The sequence below is a fragment of the Panthera leo genome, chromosome C1, assembly GCF_018350215.1.
Source record: "Panthera leo isolate Ple1 chromosome C1, P.leo_Ple1_pat1.1, whole genome shotgun sequence".
Classification (NCBI taxonomy): Eukaryota; Metazoa; Chordata; class Mammalia; order Carnivora; family Felidae; genus Panthera; species Panthera leo.
In genome coordinates, this window is record NC_056686.1 from 104750305 (window position 1) to 104766434 (window position 16130).

The following is a 16130-nucleotide window of genomic DNA, read 5'->3' on the forward strand; positions in this document are numbered from 1 at the left end:
ATCCAGAAGCTCTAGCTTATGGCCATGTCTTGCAAACACATATGGAAGAAGATACGCACATGGGTCCAAACCACTTAACACAGTTGTCAAAGGACTGATGATATTGTAAACTTAATGGCTGCCAAGGTTATGTCCAATCAATTCATTCAGTTCCATAAAGATTTATCAAGCACTTCCTGTTTGCGGAATGCTGACGACCAGACAGATACATGACTCAGGGAGGTACTGAGGCAGTCTCAAGATCTGCCTGAGAGGTACTCTTAGATTGAAATATGGAAATCAAATCAAGAAAAATTCAGACTTTGGGAGTTTCTGACCAAATGTAATGACTCTAGAGCAGTGACTAGGAAACTAGAGCGTCCCATCTGTGTCTTGGTCCTCGTTTACCAAACGGGTCACATTCTGTTTCTGCATCATTTCATCACCCCAGAGCCAGGTGAGCCATGATAGGACAAGACAACCACCAGAAAGTGCTGGAATGTGTCCAGAGCTGAGGCAGTGCTCACCATTTCTCCTTCATGGACTCATCCCACAAGCATTTATTAAATGCCTACTATGTGCAAGGCGAGGTGGTGAATACAAAGGTAGATGTGGCCGAGTGATCCCCACCCTCCAGGTTCCTTGTAGGAAACAGATCACAATAGGCTGTTGTCATAACTTGTGGGAAGTGAGCTCACTGGGCCAACGCAAAGCCTAATGGTCAGAAGAATGGCATCAGTGAAAGAAAACAGTGTGAACCAATGTGACAGGACATTGGGAATCAACAGCTGGAGATCAGCCTGGTGTGTAGCGACTGGGAAAAGAGTGGTTCTTCTGGAACAAAGGAGTTGAGCAAACCATGATTCGGAGAGGCAGAAAGGCAAACACCAGGCTTTCTGAAAATGGTTGCTATGGCCACAAACCAAAAGGCACAGTTTCATATTAGTTCCTGGGCCCCACCTGTACACACTGGTATGATCATCAGCATTATCTAGGATAGGGACAGTGTCTCACAGGAAACAGTAGTTAAAAATGTTACTTAATTCAACACAGAACTCCCTTAACATACTACCAGAAAAAAAAAAAATGACAATACAAACTCAGCTAAATGTCTCAAAAATTTCACTTGCACACAATATATACAGATAATAGCTTCTACCTGTGAGATCTGGGGCCAAGTACTGCATTTCTCTTTGTGTCTTTGTTTCCAAATCTGTTAAGCTGAGGACTGTGCACAGAGTAAGCACTTGTATAGCTGTAAGTAAGCACTGCTGAGTCCAGAGTAATGTTAGCTATATTATTATCAGGACACTGTGTTAAGTTCAAAGTCAGACAAACTCTCAGCTCGTCCTCCTCTTCATCTTCTACCTGTCCTGTCTTCAGAGATACTTTTGGGTGAACATCTACTGATTATATAGCTTTTGAAAAATGCTTCCTTTTATCCTCAAGACAGTGTCCGCAAATTTAAGCTGGTACTTCACAAATTGCCGAGGCATAGGAAATTCTTTCCTTTATACAACATTTTCAGACCACCAAGTCACAGGAGGTGACAATGATAAATCTTATGAGTTCTTTCATCCACAGCCACTTCTTAATGGAAGGGACTATTTCTGACCTTCAGTTCATGGCAGTTACAAATGTCAAAGGCAGACCTTTTCCCTCCACCCAGGCTCCTTCCCCCTCTGCTGTGCTCAGTGGCACCCTCCTGTTTGGCAGCTTGCCTCCTCCTAGATAAATGAATGCTGATGGGATGTCACTCAGGGTCACTGAAAGGTCCCCTGACCTAAAATATCTTCCTTTGGCCCTGTGGGCTGGGCGTTTCATCACCTGCTTTGTGCTCTGAGGTCTGAGCAAAGGGGCTTCCCCTCCACACCCAGGGCTATAAATATGCCTCTGGGTTAGGGCTGTCTGTCACCAACAGTCCCTAGATAAACCAGCCCTCCTGGGACAGCAGCATTAACCCATTAGCTTCGAAAGCTCTTTAGGGACACAAGACCAACACTGAGGATGGTTTTGTTTGGTTTAACGTTTATTTATTTATTTGTGTGTGTGCGTGTGTGTGTGTGTGTGTGTGTGTGTGTGTGAGAGAGAGAGAGAGAGAGAGAGCGCGCGCGAGCGCACAAGCGCCAGTGGGGGAATGGCAGAGAGAGAGGGAGGCCCAGAATCCAAAGTGGCTCTGAGCTGTCAGTGCAAAGCCCCATGCTGGGCTGGACGCTGTACCCACAAACTGTGAGATCATAAGTCAAGCCAAAGTCAGACATTTAACCGACTGAGCCACCCAGGCGCCCCAATGCCAGGGATGTTTTAAGGAGAGGCACAAACTTGAGGCTTGTAGACAAATCTGATCAATAGGTTTTGTGGAGTGTACTTACTGCCTTTTTTTTTTTTTTTTAAAGTTTATTTATTTATTTTGAGAGAGACAGCATGAGTGGGGTAAGGGCAGAAAGAGAGGGAGAGAGAGAATCCCAAGCAGGCTCCGCTCAGCACAGAGCCTGATGAGGGCCTCAAACTCACGAAACTGTGAGATCATGACCTGAGCCAAGACCAAGAGTCGGACCGACTGAGCCACCCAGGCACCTCTGGTATACTTACTGTCTTGAGATTTTTTAGTCACTTGTCAATATTTTAAAATCGGATACAACTTCTCCTGAAAACGCAAAAACAGAAGCTCTAGCAACAACATTGTCCTGAATCCCTACAAAATCACAGAGGCCTCTGGTCCCTAGCCAGCTTACCTACCTGCCCGTAGGCCTCTGGGCTTAGGTGGAAAAGTTGGGAGAGCAGGCCTGGGCACCTGGGACTCATTTGTCTGTTATAGAACATTCCAATTCAAATATTTAACCCTACAAATACAAAAAAAGCACAAAGTATGAAAAAATATAGATGATACAAAGTAGCTTAAATAGTCCTTGTCTGGAAAGAACTTAAGGATTTATTGAAAAAACAAAACATACATGTTGAACTTCAAATAAGGAAACAGTTCTTAACATTAAAAAAAAATTTTTTTTTTTAATGTTTATTTATTTTTGAGAGAGAGACAGAGTGTGAGTGGGGCAGGAGCAGAGGGAGACACACAATCAGAAGCAGGCTCCAGGCTCCGAGCTGTCAGCACATAGCCCGACGCAGGGCCTGAACTCAAGAACCGCTAGATCATGACCGGAGCTGAAGTCGGACGCTCACCGCCAGGGCCACCCAGGCGCCCCAATTCTTAACATTTTAAAAGCTCTTAGATTTTCACTTCCCTGAGTTCAGTGCTTACTTCCCGGTGGTTGGCTGTGTCCAACTAGCCCCAACTCCCTGAGGCCACAGACTGCCCTCTGTGTCGGCACCAAGGAAAAACAGGTGCTCAAGAAACATGAGGTGGGAGCACCTGAGACCCTGTGATTTTGTGGTGACACAGGACAATGTTGCTAGAGCTTTTATTTCTATGTTTTTGTTTTTCAAGAGAAGTTATGAAACATCTGGTTTTAAAATATTGACAAGTCAATGAAAAAAAAAAAAAAAAGCTTTAAAATAGTGGGTAGACCTAACAATACATGGCTGTGGTTCATGAGTGGATAGCAAATAAAATGTTTAAACTAATAGTGACCACTTATTAAGTACTCTATGTCAGACATTTTGTATATGTTATTTATTTACGCCAATAACATAGATAACGCTTCTGGGTACAAATTCAAACACTATATAAGCATATAGAGCAAAACAGCGAAAGCCTATTTTTCCCCTCCTCAGGTGTGGCGGCTCACTCCGCGTTTGGGGTGCATTCCTCCAGATACGGATGGACAGACATATCTCCGGGTCTATCATATATATCAGATCAGCCCCATTTGACCCGTGGGGAAACTGCGGCCAAGACCACAGAGCCGCACGTCCTGGAGCTGAGATTCAAACCCAGATCCCCTGACTCCCGAGTCAGCGCATTCCTTCTGCTACGCCCCCGTGTGTAAAATGTTGCGGATGAAGAAACCGAGGCTCACAGAGGGCCCGGAGCTCTCCCAACCACACAGGGCACGGCCCAATCTGGGACAGGCAGGAGGGCTGCGTGGAGGAGAGGGCAGGAACGGCCGACGGCTCACCGCGCCGCAGCGCGCAGCCCCCACCCGCACGGGGCTCGCCCACCGCGCTCGAGGGCAGCGCCACCCGCCCCCGTGCAGGGATGGTCCGGCGGCCGGGGTCCCGAGCCCCCCCCCCCCCCCCACCGGCCCAGCCCAGCGCGCGGCCCCGCCGGGACGGGGCCCGGAGTGACGGCTGCCTCCGGGGCGGGCAGGGACGGCCCGGATTTCGCCTGAGCCGTCGGCGGGCGCCAGCACACAGGGGCGGTCAGCGCCCGCGCCCCGGGTGGGTGGCCTGGCCGCGCGGGGGGCGGGGGGCCGCCGAGGGGCGCGGGCTGGGCGCGTGGCGGGCGGGGCGCCGGCGGGCGAGGGCGGGCGCGGGGGCGGAGCCGCGGCCAGAGGCGGCAGTGTCCCGAGCCCGGCTCAGGGGCCGCAGTGGCCGCCGCGGAGCGAGGCTGCCTCCAGGGAGCGTCCGGGCGCAGAAGGGTTAACGGGCCGCTGGGGCCGCGCGGAGCAGGTACAGACCTCCCCCTCCCCCGCCCCGGGAGCCCGGGCCCCGGCCGCCCTCTCTCCCCGGGTCCCGTTAGAGCCCCCGCCGCGCTCGCCAGCGCCCGCCCCCGCGCCCCGTGCCCCGCGGTCGCGCCCCAGCCGCGACCCCAGCCCCAGCTCTGTAGCCTCGGAAGATCTTCCAGTCCCTGGGGTCGAATTTCTGGGGAGGGCGTTCTGATCCTGTGGAACTCTGGCCCCATCACCCGGGCGGAAAATCAGCCAAAATTCCTACTAAGTCACGGAGCGAAGTTGGAAAACATACCCAGGACCTCCCCGCACGCGCTGGCGCCCCCTGCTCTCCTCCAGGAGGGGTGTTCCTCCAGGAGGGGTGTTCCTGGACGGTGTGTGCCCCTGCCACCCCCTCCAGTTCTGGATATGGGGCTGGGGACCCTGGGAGGGATGCCGACGGGTGCCCTTGATCCAGCTCAGCCTGATGATTCGAAAGGAAGGACACCTGTTGGAATGGTCGTCCAGGACCCAGGAGAGGCTGGCACAGCGAGGACAGAGTTCTGACCCAGGCTAGGGAGTCTCCAGACAAGCCCTGAAACATGCTGTTCCACCCCCTGCAGCAGTGACCCATTTCCCAGAAGTGGGTCCCTCTGGGGATGAAGGGTGTGGCCCTTCCCAGGTCTCCCCTTCTTGATCCTCACTGGCCAGTGTGGAGGTGTGGCCAGGAGGAGCCCAGGTTTGTCCAGACCAGTCTCCAGCCTGGCACCAGGGTGACCACTGCTGACCTCTCCTTTCCTCACCCTGGGCAGAGAGACACACCAGATGAGGAACATGCAAAGGGGGAGAAGCACAAATGTGTGTCTGTTTCTGCAGCGGAGGGGGTGTCGGCCCCCTGCCCAGCTGTGCAGGGGGTGGGGTAGGACTTTTCCAGAGAGGGAGCCAGGCCTGGCCAGGGCTCCAGGAGTTCACGTCACCCCCACCCCCACCCCTCACTTCTCCAGGGAACTGCTGAAGCCAAACCCAGCTCAGGATGGGATTATGTGTACTGGGTAGACCCATAGAGACAGCAAGATACAGACCCTGGGGGGAGCAGAGAGAAGCAGAGGCTGAGAGGGAGTGGAAAGGGTGGGTGCCCAGCAGCAGAGAAGGGGCAGACAGTGATCACACCCCCATCTCTCCTCTTCAGCATCAAGGCACAGAGTCAGGCAGAGAGCTGAAGGTTTGGGTGGACCATTGGCCCTTCTCTGGAGCCCCTACGCCCCCATCAGGGTGGAGCTGGTGACCTCAGTGGCCAGCCCAGCCGGGGGGGGGGGGGGGGGGGGGGGGGGGGGAAGAGCAGCCATCAGCAACCCCTTCCCAACCCCAAGCAGCTGAGGTGACCCTATGCACTCAGGCTCGTCCTCCGCAAACCTTCCCTCAAATTTCCACGTCTTGGGGTCTCAGGGAGGGGAGTGGGGCTGAATGTTGCTACCCCCAAGCACATTCCTGCCCTCCCCTCTGCCATTTTCCTGCCCCTGAGCTGGCCCACCTCAGCATTAGCTCCTTGGATTCCTCTCCCGGGTGCCTTTCAGATCCAACAGAAACATTTTTTTTTTTTTTTTTCCTGGAAAGCAGAACTAAGAGCGGGTTGAGGAGTGGGGGTGGGGAGGGCTCGTGGGACGCAGCAAGGGGCTGGAGGGGTGGGGCAGCTGTGGCTTTGAGACCAGGGGAGGTTTCGGAGCTCCACCTCCCTGCTAATGGAAGCTAGACTTGAGGAAGGACTTCCCGGCTCCTCAGAGTGCGAGGTGTGTGACTGGGGAGCAACGGCCCCTCTGGCTGCATCCCTCCTGCCTGGGGGCCCCCCTGCCCATCATGGTTGCACCTGAAATGAGCCTTCTTTACAGGGAGGGGTCCCCTTACATCGCAAGGGGAAAATCACCTGCTTCTCTACAGATTAAACCATTGGCCCACTTAGTTTATCCCTGGGCTAGAAAGTGTTTGAGGCAGAGATGTGCCTGGGGCTCCAGAAGGAGCTTAGTTTTAAAGGGAAGAAAATGCTGGGGGGCAGGTAGGATATGGAAAGCCCAGAGCGGCCTCCTGTCACCTCCTCAGAGCCGGTATCTGGCATGTCCTCGCCCAGGCCTCCCTCCTCAACCCTCTGGGACCCCTGGGAGAGCGGGAGGTGGGACCAGAAGAAAATCATCTTAGGGGAGATGTGCGCGCCTGTGTGGCCTGTGTGGCCTGAGCTGGCCTGGAAACAGCCCCTGGTTGGGATGGGGGAGGGGCTGAGGAGTTCCTGCAGGCTGAGGGGAGGGGACTGGGCCACAGTCGGGAGGCCGAGGTCAGACCCCCACCCTCCAGTCTCGGCAGGCGGGAAGGGGCAGCATTCCTTCCCGCTCTCACCCTTAGTGTCAGAAAAGGGTGGGACGCCCCCCCTCCCCCAACCTCCATCCTCATTCGATGTCCTGAGGAGCCATCCCTGCCAACCCCAGCGCTCTGGAGACTGGAGAGGTAACCACCGGGCTTCTGTCCCCGCAGAGCGCGCCCCCTCCACGCTCAGATGCCGGAGTAGCGTGTTTACTTCCGGTCCCCTCTCCCGGCCTGGGGCTTCAAGGGAGGAGCGATGGAGAAGTGGGCGGGCAGGTAAGCGGTGGGGCTGCCGGCTGGGGGGGCGGCTCTGCTCCTGAAAGTGACGGACAGGCCACTACTGGGCGGGGCGGGGGCAAGTGATGAGTGACTTCTGCTTTCTGAGAAGCTGGCATCAGGATGCGGGGAGCCTGCTGGGGGTGGGGAGGGTGTTGTGACACCTCCTCTGGCCGGTTTGCAGGTCCCAGTTGTGCCTGATGCTGCTTCTGTCCCTCCCTGAGCTCTGCCTGGATCAGGAGGTAAGCCAGGCACCAGAGGCTGGGACCCTGCCCCCTTCCTATCCTCCACCCCACTCCTACAGGCCTTGGAGTGATGGCCCCTTTTGCATTTGCCCTCCCAGCCTCCCTCCCACCCCCCAGCTCACTAACTCTTTGCCAAATAACATCAAGTCTCACCTGTGCTACCGAATGTGTCCTCAGGCCAGTAACAACAGCCCCAGCCCTCAGGCACTGGAGTGGATACTCTGCACAGTTCCGCGACAATCCTTCTAATTTTGTCTGACCTTTTTGTCCACATAGGTGTTGTCTGGACACTCTATTCAGACACCCCCTGAGGAGGGCCAGGGCCCTGAGGGCATCTGGGGTCCTTGGGACCAGTGGGCCTCTTGCTCCCAGCCCTGTGGAGTTGGGGTGCAGCGCAGGAGTCGGACCTGTCAGCTCCCTACAGCTCAACACCAGGGCCTGCCCTTCCCACCCCGGCCCCCAAGACATCCAGAAGCCCTGCTCCCCCAGGGTCAGGGCTCCAGACCCCAGACTTCCCGAGAAATCCTCCCCCTGTACAGGCCACAGCCTCGGGGAAGAGGTGGCCCCTTTCGAGGTCCTGCTTCCCAGTTAGGGAGAGCAGAGGCCCAGGAGATTCCAGCAGCTCGGAGGTGAGGCTGGGATCCAGGGAAGGGTGGGACTTGGGTCAGGGGCGGGGCTTGGGACTGAGGGACCGGGGGTAAAGGATGCGTGGCAGCGCGAGGCTTATCTTTGGCGCTCGAAGTAGACGCCAGGAGGAGGGGGGGACGGGGCTGGCTGGGGAAGAGGCTGGGTCGGACGGAGCTGGCCTGAGCTGTGACCGCTACACCTTCTCAGTAGAAGTGCCTGCTACACCTTCTCAGATCCCGAGTTCGAGACCCCATCAAGCCGGGAATGTTTGGTTACGGGAGAGTGCCCTTTGCTTTGCCACTCCATCGGAACCGCAGGCACCCCCGGAGGCTCCGCAGATCCGAGCTCCCCCACACCTCAGTTCTTTCATCCCTGACTCCAAGAACAGAGCCATCTTCCACAAACCACACAGCTCAAGCTCAGCTCCCTCCTACAGAACCGTCTTCCCGCCCCCTGTCCCCCCCAGCAGAGCCCCGAAGCCCCCATGCTGCTCAGACAGAGGGGCCTTCTAGAACCAGGCCTGCCCCCACACGGCCCCACCTCAGAGCCTCTGGCACAGACATCCTCTTGTCCATCCCCTCCCCAGGGGACAGTAGTCCTTTCCACATGCCCCCTCAGCCAAGAATGCCAAATTCCCAGGGTCGGGCCAGTCTCCAGGTGCCAGACAGGCACCCTAATCCTTTCCTTTCTGCCCCTCGGGGCAGAGGTCACCAGAGCCAGGAGCACTGGAGTCCTAGGGGGAATCTTCAAGGGTCCCTCACGGAGCCTGCCCCTCACTACCCAGATGGCTGGTTGCCTCTGCTGAGTGCTGGTCCCCACTCCAGTTCCCTCTGGAGCCTCTTTGCTCCCAGTAGCCCTGTCCCAAGATGTTCTGGGGAGAGTGAGCAGCTGAGAGCCTGCAGCCAAGCGGTGAGTTCTTCCTCAGACCATCCCCTCCCCAAACTTGCAATTCTGCTCCCCTGACCCTGAGTCTGGGGTCTCGGCTTGTCAGATCGGGACCTGAGGGAGAAGGGCCTTGGCATCTGACCTCCTCAGGGTAGGGGCCTCGGAGCTTTTCCACAGACCTGACCTTCCCTCCCACACCCCCAAATCCAGCCCTGACCCACACCCCCATTTTCCTCCCCAGCTTTGACTCCTCTGTATCCCCCCCACCTCAGCCCTGCCCCCCTGAGCATCCAGACCCCCGGGCCCTGCAGTGTGCAGCCTTTGACTCCCAGGAGTTCATGGGCCAGCTGTACCAATGGGAGCCCTTCACAGAAGGTGAGGTTTGTAGCCCCCCTGGGGAAGCTGAACTGGCTTAAGATTGGGGGATGGCAGGAAGAGGGAGACACCCAGCCCCTCTAGATCTCCTCTGGAGGCCCTTGTATTTCCCTTTTGTGAAATATTTTCTTTTATTTCCCAGGGCCAGGGCCAGGGTGAAGAGACAGCACAGGCACAGAAAGGGGAGTGGGTTTCCAGACAGGGCGCAGCTGTCAGATGACAATGGGATCATCAGCAGAGGGATCAGGCTGGGAGGGGGAGTGTCCAGAGGCACCTTCTGGCTGGCCCCCTGTGGGAAGTCCATCCCAGGAGGTGGGGTGGACATGAGAGGGGCACAGTCAGGGAGGTCCCGTTCAGTGCGACAGCAGGGCGTGGTGCACCGTGGGCCCTGGCTGCTGTTAGACCACCTGTTCCCAAGTTCCCATCCACTTGATTTTAGGCCTGTGTCGGCTTGATGCCAAGAAACCCTTTGTGAGCTCGCGTGATCATAGGTTTCAAGTATCTCCTCTCTCACGATTCACAGCCTCTTCACTGGTCTCCGTGACCTCAACTGATCTGACTCAACTTTTGTGTGACCCTCAAAGGAACCTTTGAGAAAATACAATTGTCATATTTCCTTCATCCTAGTGACGTAGGCAACCTCAGGATGCCCTATAGCTAATTGGGGACCTTTGCCAGCTGGCCTCTCGCCAGGGACCTCAGCTAACCACCCTTCTACCCTGTTTCTTAGTTCAGGGCTCCCAACGCTGTGAGTTGAACTGCCGTCCTCGTGGCTTCCGCTTCTATGTCCGTCATACCGAAAAGGTCCAGGATGGGACCCTGTGTCAGCCTGGAGCCCTAGACATCTGTGTGGCCGGACGCTGTCTGGTGAGGGAGGATGGTGTGTCTGTGTGTGTGTATACGCACGCACACACACATATAGGCGTGCACACACAGTCTCCTTAGTCATCATCACAGAAATAAAACCCTAGGCTGAGATTGCACAGAGGAAAGTTCTTCCCTGCCCAGCTGGAAGTGAGAACAGAACCAGGAGGTGAACTGTAGGAAGGACCCCCTCAGGCATATACACACTTCGGTGGAGGGTGGCTGGGGCTGGTGGGCTGGCAGAGAAACACATTCTCACTTGCAGTAAAGATCAAGGTGCAGGGCAAGCTGGAGAGTCCGAAGAGGATGAGGCTGGGGTGCGGTGGTATCTCGTCTCAAGTGGCCCCTGCCTCACTCTCCCCCAGAGCCCCGGCTGTGATGGGATCCTCGGCTCTGGCAGGCGTCCGGATGGCTGTGGGGTCTGTGGGGGTGATGATTCCACCTGCCGCCTCATCTCAGGAAACCTCACTGACCGGGGGGGCCCTTTGGGCTATCAGAAGATCCTGTCGATTCCTGCTGGAGCCTCCCAGCTCCAGATCGCCCAGCTCCGGCCCAGCTCCAACTACCTTGGTGAGTTCTCTGGATTCCCTGAGTCTTGGGTCTCCATTCCATTCCTGGTCTCCTGGTTCAGCCCTCTACACCTGCTCTGAACACAGCAAATGGGCCAAGCAGAGAGAAGTCGGGGCCTCCTTGCCCTGTGGAGAGAGCGAGAGAACGGGGGCATCTGGGGCTCTGCATGGCTTAGGGAGTGCTAGGAGAAGGACATCACGACTGATCTGGTGTCCTGATCTCCAATCTCCAGCCCTTCGAGGCCCTGGGGGCCAGTCCATCATCAATGGAAACTGGGCTGTGGATCCCCCTGGGTCCTACACGGCCAGTGGGACTGTCTTCCTGTACAACCGTCCTTCTCGAGAGGAGGGCAAGGGGGAGAGTCTGTCAGCCAAAGGGCCCACTACCCAGCCTGTGGATGTCTACGTGAGCTTGGGGCCCAGGAAGCTGGACTGCTGGGGGGTGGTGGGAGGCTTTCCCTCTGAGGGCAAAGCTGTGGGTCTCAAGATGGAGGGAAGGCGAGTGGTATGCCCTTATTGCTTCACCAGACAATTCATTACCTTCTCTTTCTCTTCCCAGGTGATCTTTCAGGAGGAAAACCCAGGCATTTTTTATCAGTATGTTATCTCTTCACCTCCTCCAGATCTTGAGAGCACCACCCCAGAGCCCCACCTCCCCCACCTCCAGCAGGGTAAGACTCTGCTCCCCAGACCTGGGATGCAGGGAGGGTCTGAAAGGGGAGTCTGGAGGCAGTGGGGTGCATTTGATTCGTCTACTCCACTGTCCTTGCATAGAGATTTTGAGGGTAGAACCCCACCTGCTTTGGCGCCCCGCCCTGCGCGGACCCCAGGCACTCTCCAGCGTCAGGTGCGGATCCCCCAGATGCGTGCTCCACCCCATCCTAGGACCCCCCTGGGGTCTCCGACTGGATACTGGAAACGAGTGGGACACTCGGAGTGCTCAGCATCCTGTGGGAAAGGTGAGACTTCGTGTACCAGCCTGGATTCCGGGCACCCACAGCCCAGATCCCTGACTTGGCACGCCTGATCCCACACTCAGGAGTGTGGGTCCACACCTTGACTCTGTGCCAAGTCTGATTCCAGTGCCTGGGGCCCCACTGACGCTGGGCTCTGAGCCAGACTGCCTCCCCTGGTTTCCTTCTCATCCCTTTCAGGTGTTTGGCGCCCCATTTTCCTCTGCATTTCTCGTGAGTCAGGGGAGGAACTGGATGAACACAGCTGTGCCATGGGAGCCAGGCCCCCAGACCCCCTGGAGCCCTGCCACGGTCCCCCGTGCCCTCCATAGTGAGTATGATCCCCAGGGAGGGCTTGGGTCCTAAAACACAGCAGCCGTCCCTGCTCAGGATCCCACCTGCATTCTGGGCCCAGTACCCAAGGTCTCCTGGCTGCAGACAGACAGCATGTCAGTAGAAAGGTTTACATTCCCCAGACAGCAAGAAAACCCCGGCAGCCTGAGCCCCACAAGGGAACTCAGATTCCAGGTTCTGAAGATGCTCCTTCTCTGTGGGGCCTCCCCACCCTAAGCCCATCATCCCTTGCCCCACATATGGCAGCCCCACGCATCTCTGTGTCTCTGTTTTCTTCCTCTGTGTCTCTGCCTCTCCCCTGCCCCACCACGCCCACAGCTGGGAGGCTGGCGAATGGACATCCTGCAGCCGCTCCTGTGGCCCTGGCACCCAGCACCGTCAGCTGCGCTGCCGGCAGGAGTTTGGGGGGGGTGGATCCTCCGTGCCTCCGGAGCGCTGTGGACATCTCCCCCGGCCCAACGTCACCCAGCCCTGTCAGCTACGCCTCTGTGGCCATTGGGAGGTTCGTTCCCCCTGGAGCCAGGTGAGTGGGACTGGGTCAGGAGGCTGCCAGAACGGGAAGGACCTTAGATGAAAGGCACCAGTGAGTTAAAGCAGTGGTTTTTCCATTTTTTTTTTTTTTTAATCAGCAGAAGCTTTTTGACTGACAAGATCTCTTGTGAGACTCCCATCTATAAAGCAGATAAGACACTGAACCAGGGGTTCCGGCCCAGAGCCACCTGCTCAGCCTGCCCCTCAGCGCATAAAGCCATGTAACTGCCCAGTTAGGGACGAAAGGCAGGTCCTGGTTCCCAGGCCACAGACCTGGAGCTGGAGGCTAGGGAGGAAGCCTGGGGGTCCAGGCTCTGGGATGCTCTCTTACCCTCAGTGCTCTGTGCGGTGTGGGCGTGGCCAGAGGAGTCGGCAAGTTCGCTGTGTGGGAAACAATGGTGATGAAGTGAGCGAGAGGGAGTGTGCATCAGGCCCTCCACGGCCCTCCAGCAGAGAGCCCTGTGACATGGGGCCCTGTACTACAGCCTGGTTCCACAGCGACTGGAGCTCCAAGGTGGGCCCTACACCCCTTATCCAAGTCCCACATCCCTGGTGCCCCACACCCAGGACCCTTCTTTCCAACACATGTCAGTACACATAGTACACGTCAGTAGCCCTACTGTGTGCTAGATGCTGCTGATGCCAGAAACTCAGAGATTAGTGAGCAAAGCTCACATTAGGGTCCTGGATTCCCAGCACAGGTTCCGCTTATCTGGCTGGTACCCTGGGCACTCCCTAACTCTGGGGATCCAGGACACACCACCCTCACCTCTCCTCCTCCCCTACCCATCACCTTCTCAACAGTGCTCAGCCGAGTGTGGCACAGGAATCCAGCGAAGGTCTGTGGTTTGCCTGGGGAGCGGGGAGGCCCATGGGGCGGGCCAGGAGGAATCAGGAGCAGGGACCAGTGAGCAGAGCTGTGCGCCTGGAAGCCGTCCCCCTGACATGCGTGCCTGCAGCTTAGGACCCTGTGAGATGACTTGGTGCTGGTACACGGGGCCCTGGGCTGAGGTGAGCCAAGAGCCTGGGAGGGGGGTGCCCATTGGTGGGATTCCCTGTGGGCCGGTGGTAGTGATCCCTGTTCTTTCTGCCCCTTGCACACCCTCCCTTTCCTGTGTATCAGTGTTCCTCGGAGTGTGGCTCTGGCACACAGCGTAGAGACATCATCTGTGTGTCCAAACTGGGTACTGAGTTCAACGTGACTTCTCCCAGCAACTGTTCCCACCTGCCCAGGCCTCCTGCCCTGCAGCCCTGTCAGGGGCAGGACTGCCAGGACCGGTGGTTTTCCACGCCCTGGAGTCCGGTGAGTGCCTGGCTCCCTCACCCTGCTCTGCATGGACTTCCAGGGAAAGGGGGGCTCCTCTTATGGTATCCCCACTGCGTCCCAGGATGAGGCCAGCTGCGATGGTTTACCATTGTCTTACTCTCTATAGACGTGGGGGACCTGTCCATGTGGGATTTCACAGTGTTCCAGGAGAGCCCCCACCCCCATACTACTTTCAGGGAAGGTGGTGGGGTTCAGGAGGAGCCTAAGTAACAGCGAAGGTCTGATTTGATAGTCGGGGTCTCCCCAGTGTTCTCGCTCCTGCCAGGGGGGTGTGCAGACAAGGGAGGTCCAGTGCTTGACCGCCAACCAGACCCTCAGCGTCCGATGCCCTCCTCACCTGCGGCCGTCCAGGAAACGACCCTGTAACAGCCAGCCCTGCAGCCAGCGCCCCGGTAAAGAGCCCCTTTTTCTCCCTAACCCCAGTACACTGGACTTAACTGAAGTGTGGGGGAGATGAGAAAGGACCAGTGGGAGTGGGCACTGCACCTCCAAACGGAAGGGTCTGGGTGACTGTCTTGTGCCCCCTGGCCTCCTCTGTCCCCAGATGATCAGTGCAAGGACAGCTCTCCACATTGCCCCCTGGTGGTACAGGCCCGTCTCTGCGTCTATCCCTACTACACAGCCACCTGTTGCCGCTCTTGCGCCCATGTCCTGGAGCGTTCTCCCCCAGAGCCCGCCTGAAATGAGTCCAAGAGACCCTCTCCTCATGGTTTCCACCATCAGTCACCCACCCATCAGCCCACTCTATATCCTCTGGCTCTCCAGCCTGCCCTAGTCTCACCAGGGATGTCCCCTAGGGTGGTTGCGGGCGGCAAGATAACCATCATGATGTGTGTGTGGCTGGGTCTGTGTGTGGTTGAGGGGATGTGTGCACATAGGCCCCACGTGTGTATCTGGGTCCGCGTGGATGTGTGTGCTCACACACATGTATTACTTCTCAAAAAAAGAGGTTAAACTGAAGAGGAATGGGGAGGGACCATGCCTGTTTCTCTGAGACTTTTCTAGGCTGAGAGCTCCTTAGTAATCCAGACTGCCTGGTGACTGGCCTCTCCATCAACCCCAACTTTGTGCCCTGCACTTCAGTTCTCATGTTCAGGCCTCACATCTTCTAAACCACCCATTTGTCCTCCAACCCCTCCCCCCATACTTAGTCTCTCTATCCCTACCTTTCATAATCAGCTAGGGATGAGGGTCAGCCACTGCCAATCCTGCTTTGCCCCAGGAAGAGAGACTACCTCCCCAGAGCAGGGACCAGCTGGGCAGAAGATGGAAAAAAGAAAGGCTAGAACAAGACACCCTAGCCCCTGCTCCCGCTCCCCACCTCCTAAAATGATTCCCACCCCAGAACTAATTTATTTTTTATTAAAGATGATTATGACAAATGAGAAAGAGGTTCTTTATTGTCCTGATGGGAACCCAGCAACTTGGGCCACCTAGACAAGCAGTGTGAGGTCAGAATGAGGGGTGGGAAGGGGAACAGGGCCTAGAGCCCAGGCGGAGAGTCTGGGCCCCGAAAGGCCAATGAATGAGCCCCAATCATGGGAGAGGATCCTGGCCAACCTAGGCCCTGCAGGTTGGTCACTGGCCACTAGAGGTCACCGCTTCTCCCGCTTTAGGTAAAGAATTGGAAGCTTGCTTCCAGAGCTGAGGAGAAACTGCAGGGCCTATGGTGGGTTTCTCAGTAGGCCGAGTCTTTCTATAAAATCTCTCGGAATCTAGTAGCCCTGCTGTCAATGGCAGCTGGCTTTTAAGGTTTTTTTTGTTTTTCCCGTTCTCTTTCTTTGGCCCTGCCTGCCTCCCCCGTCTTTTCTGCTATCACTCATTTATTTCTCTATTTGGATCTTGGTTTATTATTGCTTTTGCTAGGGTAGGGGGAAATAAATTGATTTATGCCCCTCCCCCTTCCCTCAGCGGAAACGGCTGGAGGAGGAGGAGCCTGGCCTGGCTCTAGGGGTTGAGGGCGGGGTTGAGGGCGGAGCCAAGGCAGTACTGGATGTCCTGCCAAAGACACATTCTTCAGAGATGTATCACGCTTGTCTCCTTCCCTCCTTCGCCCTTGTCATCTCTCAAGGTAAATAGCTTGCTAGAGGTGGTGTGTGAGTGAGCAGCCTTTTCCATATAATACAGATCCTTTCCCTGACCCCGGCAATTCTGAGGCCTGAGTGCAGGTCTCCACTTCCGGAAGCTACACTTCCAGGGGTTCCTGTGCCTAGGAGAGGAAGGGGGGTGCAGTGCAACAGAAACAGATT

At 56.4% G+C, this 16130-nt stretch overlaps 1 protein-coding gene and 1 long non-coding RNA gene across 3 annotated transcripts; one reads left to right on the top strand and one right to left on the bottom strand.

The window, feature by feature from the left end:
- The first annotated feature begins 4464 nt into the window (after window positions 1-4464).
- ADAMTSL4 (ADAMTS like 4) lies at window positions 4465-15054 on the top strand. Its single transcript, XM_042953856.1, is given in 19 exon segments — window positions 4465-4548; window positions 7047-7151; window positions 7336-7393; window positions 7673-8025; window positions 8257-8932; window positions 9181-9283; window positions 10014-10150; window positions 10513-10717; window positions 10950-11122; window positions 11276-11387; window positions 11491-11505; window positions 11508-11675; window positions 11871-12000; window positions 12342-12546; window positions 12892-13068; window positions 13359-13565; window positions 13678-13857; window positions 14129-14273; window positions 14426-15054. Coding segments are annotated over 18 exon segments (3201 nt in total). The 5' UTR covers window positions 4465-4548; window positions 7047-7131; the 3' UTR covers window positions 14563-15054.
- LOC122228672 lies at window positions 10711-15132 on the bottom strand. Of its 2 annotated transcripts, XR_006206706.1 has the most exons (5): window positions 15048-15132; window positions 13348-13522; window positions 12886-12935; window positions 11514-11664; window positions 10711-10842 (listed from the first exon to the last, which is right to left on the bottom strand). It is a non-coding gene; the product is annotated as an uncharacterized LOC122228672 (long non-coding RNA). The 2 variants fall into 2 exon arrangements; XR_006206705.1 differs by lacking the exon at window positions 11514-11664.
- Between the last annotated feature and the right edge of the window lie 998 nt (window positions 15133-16130).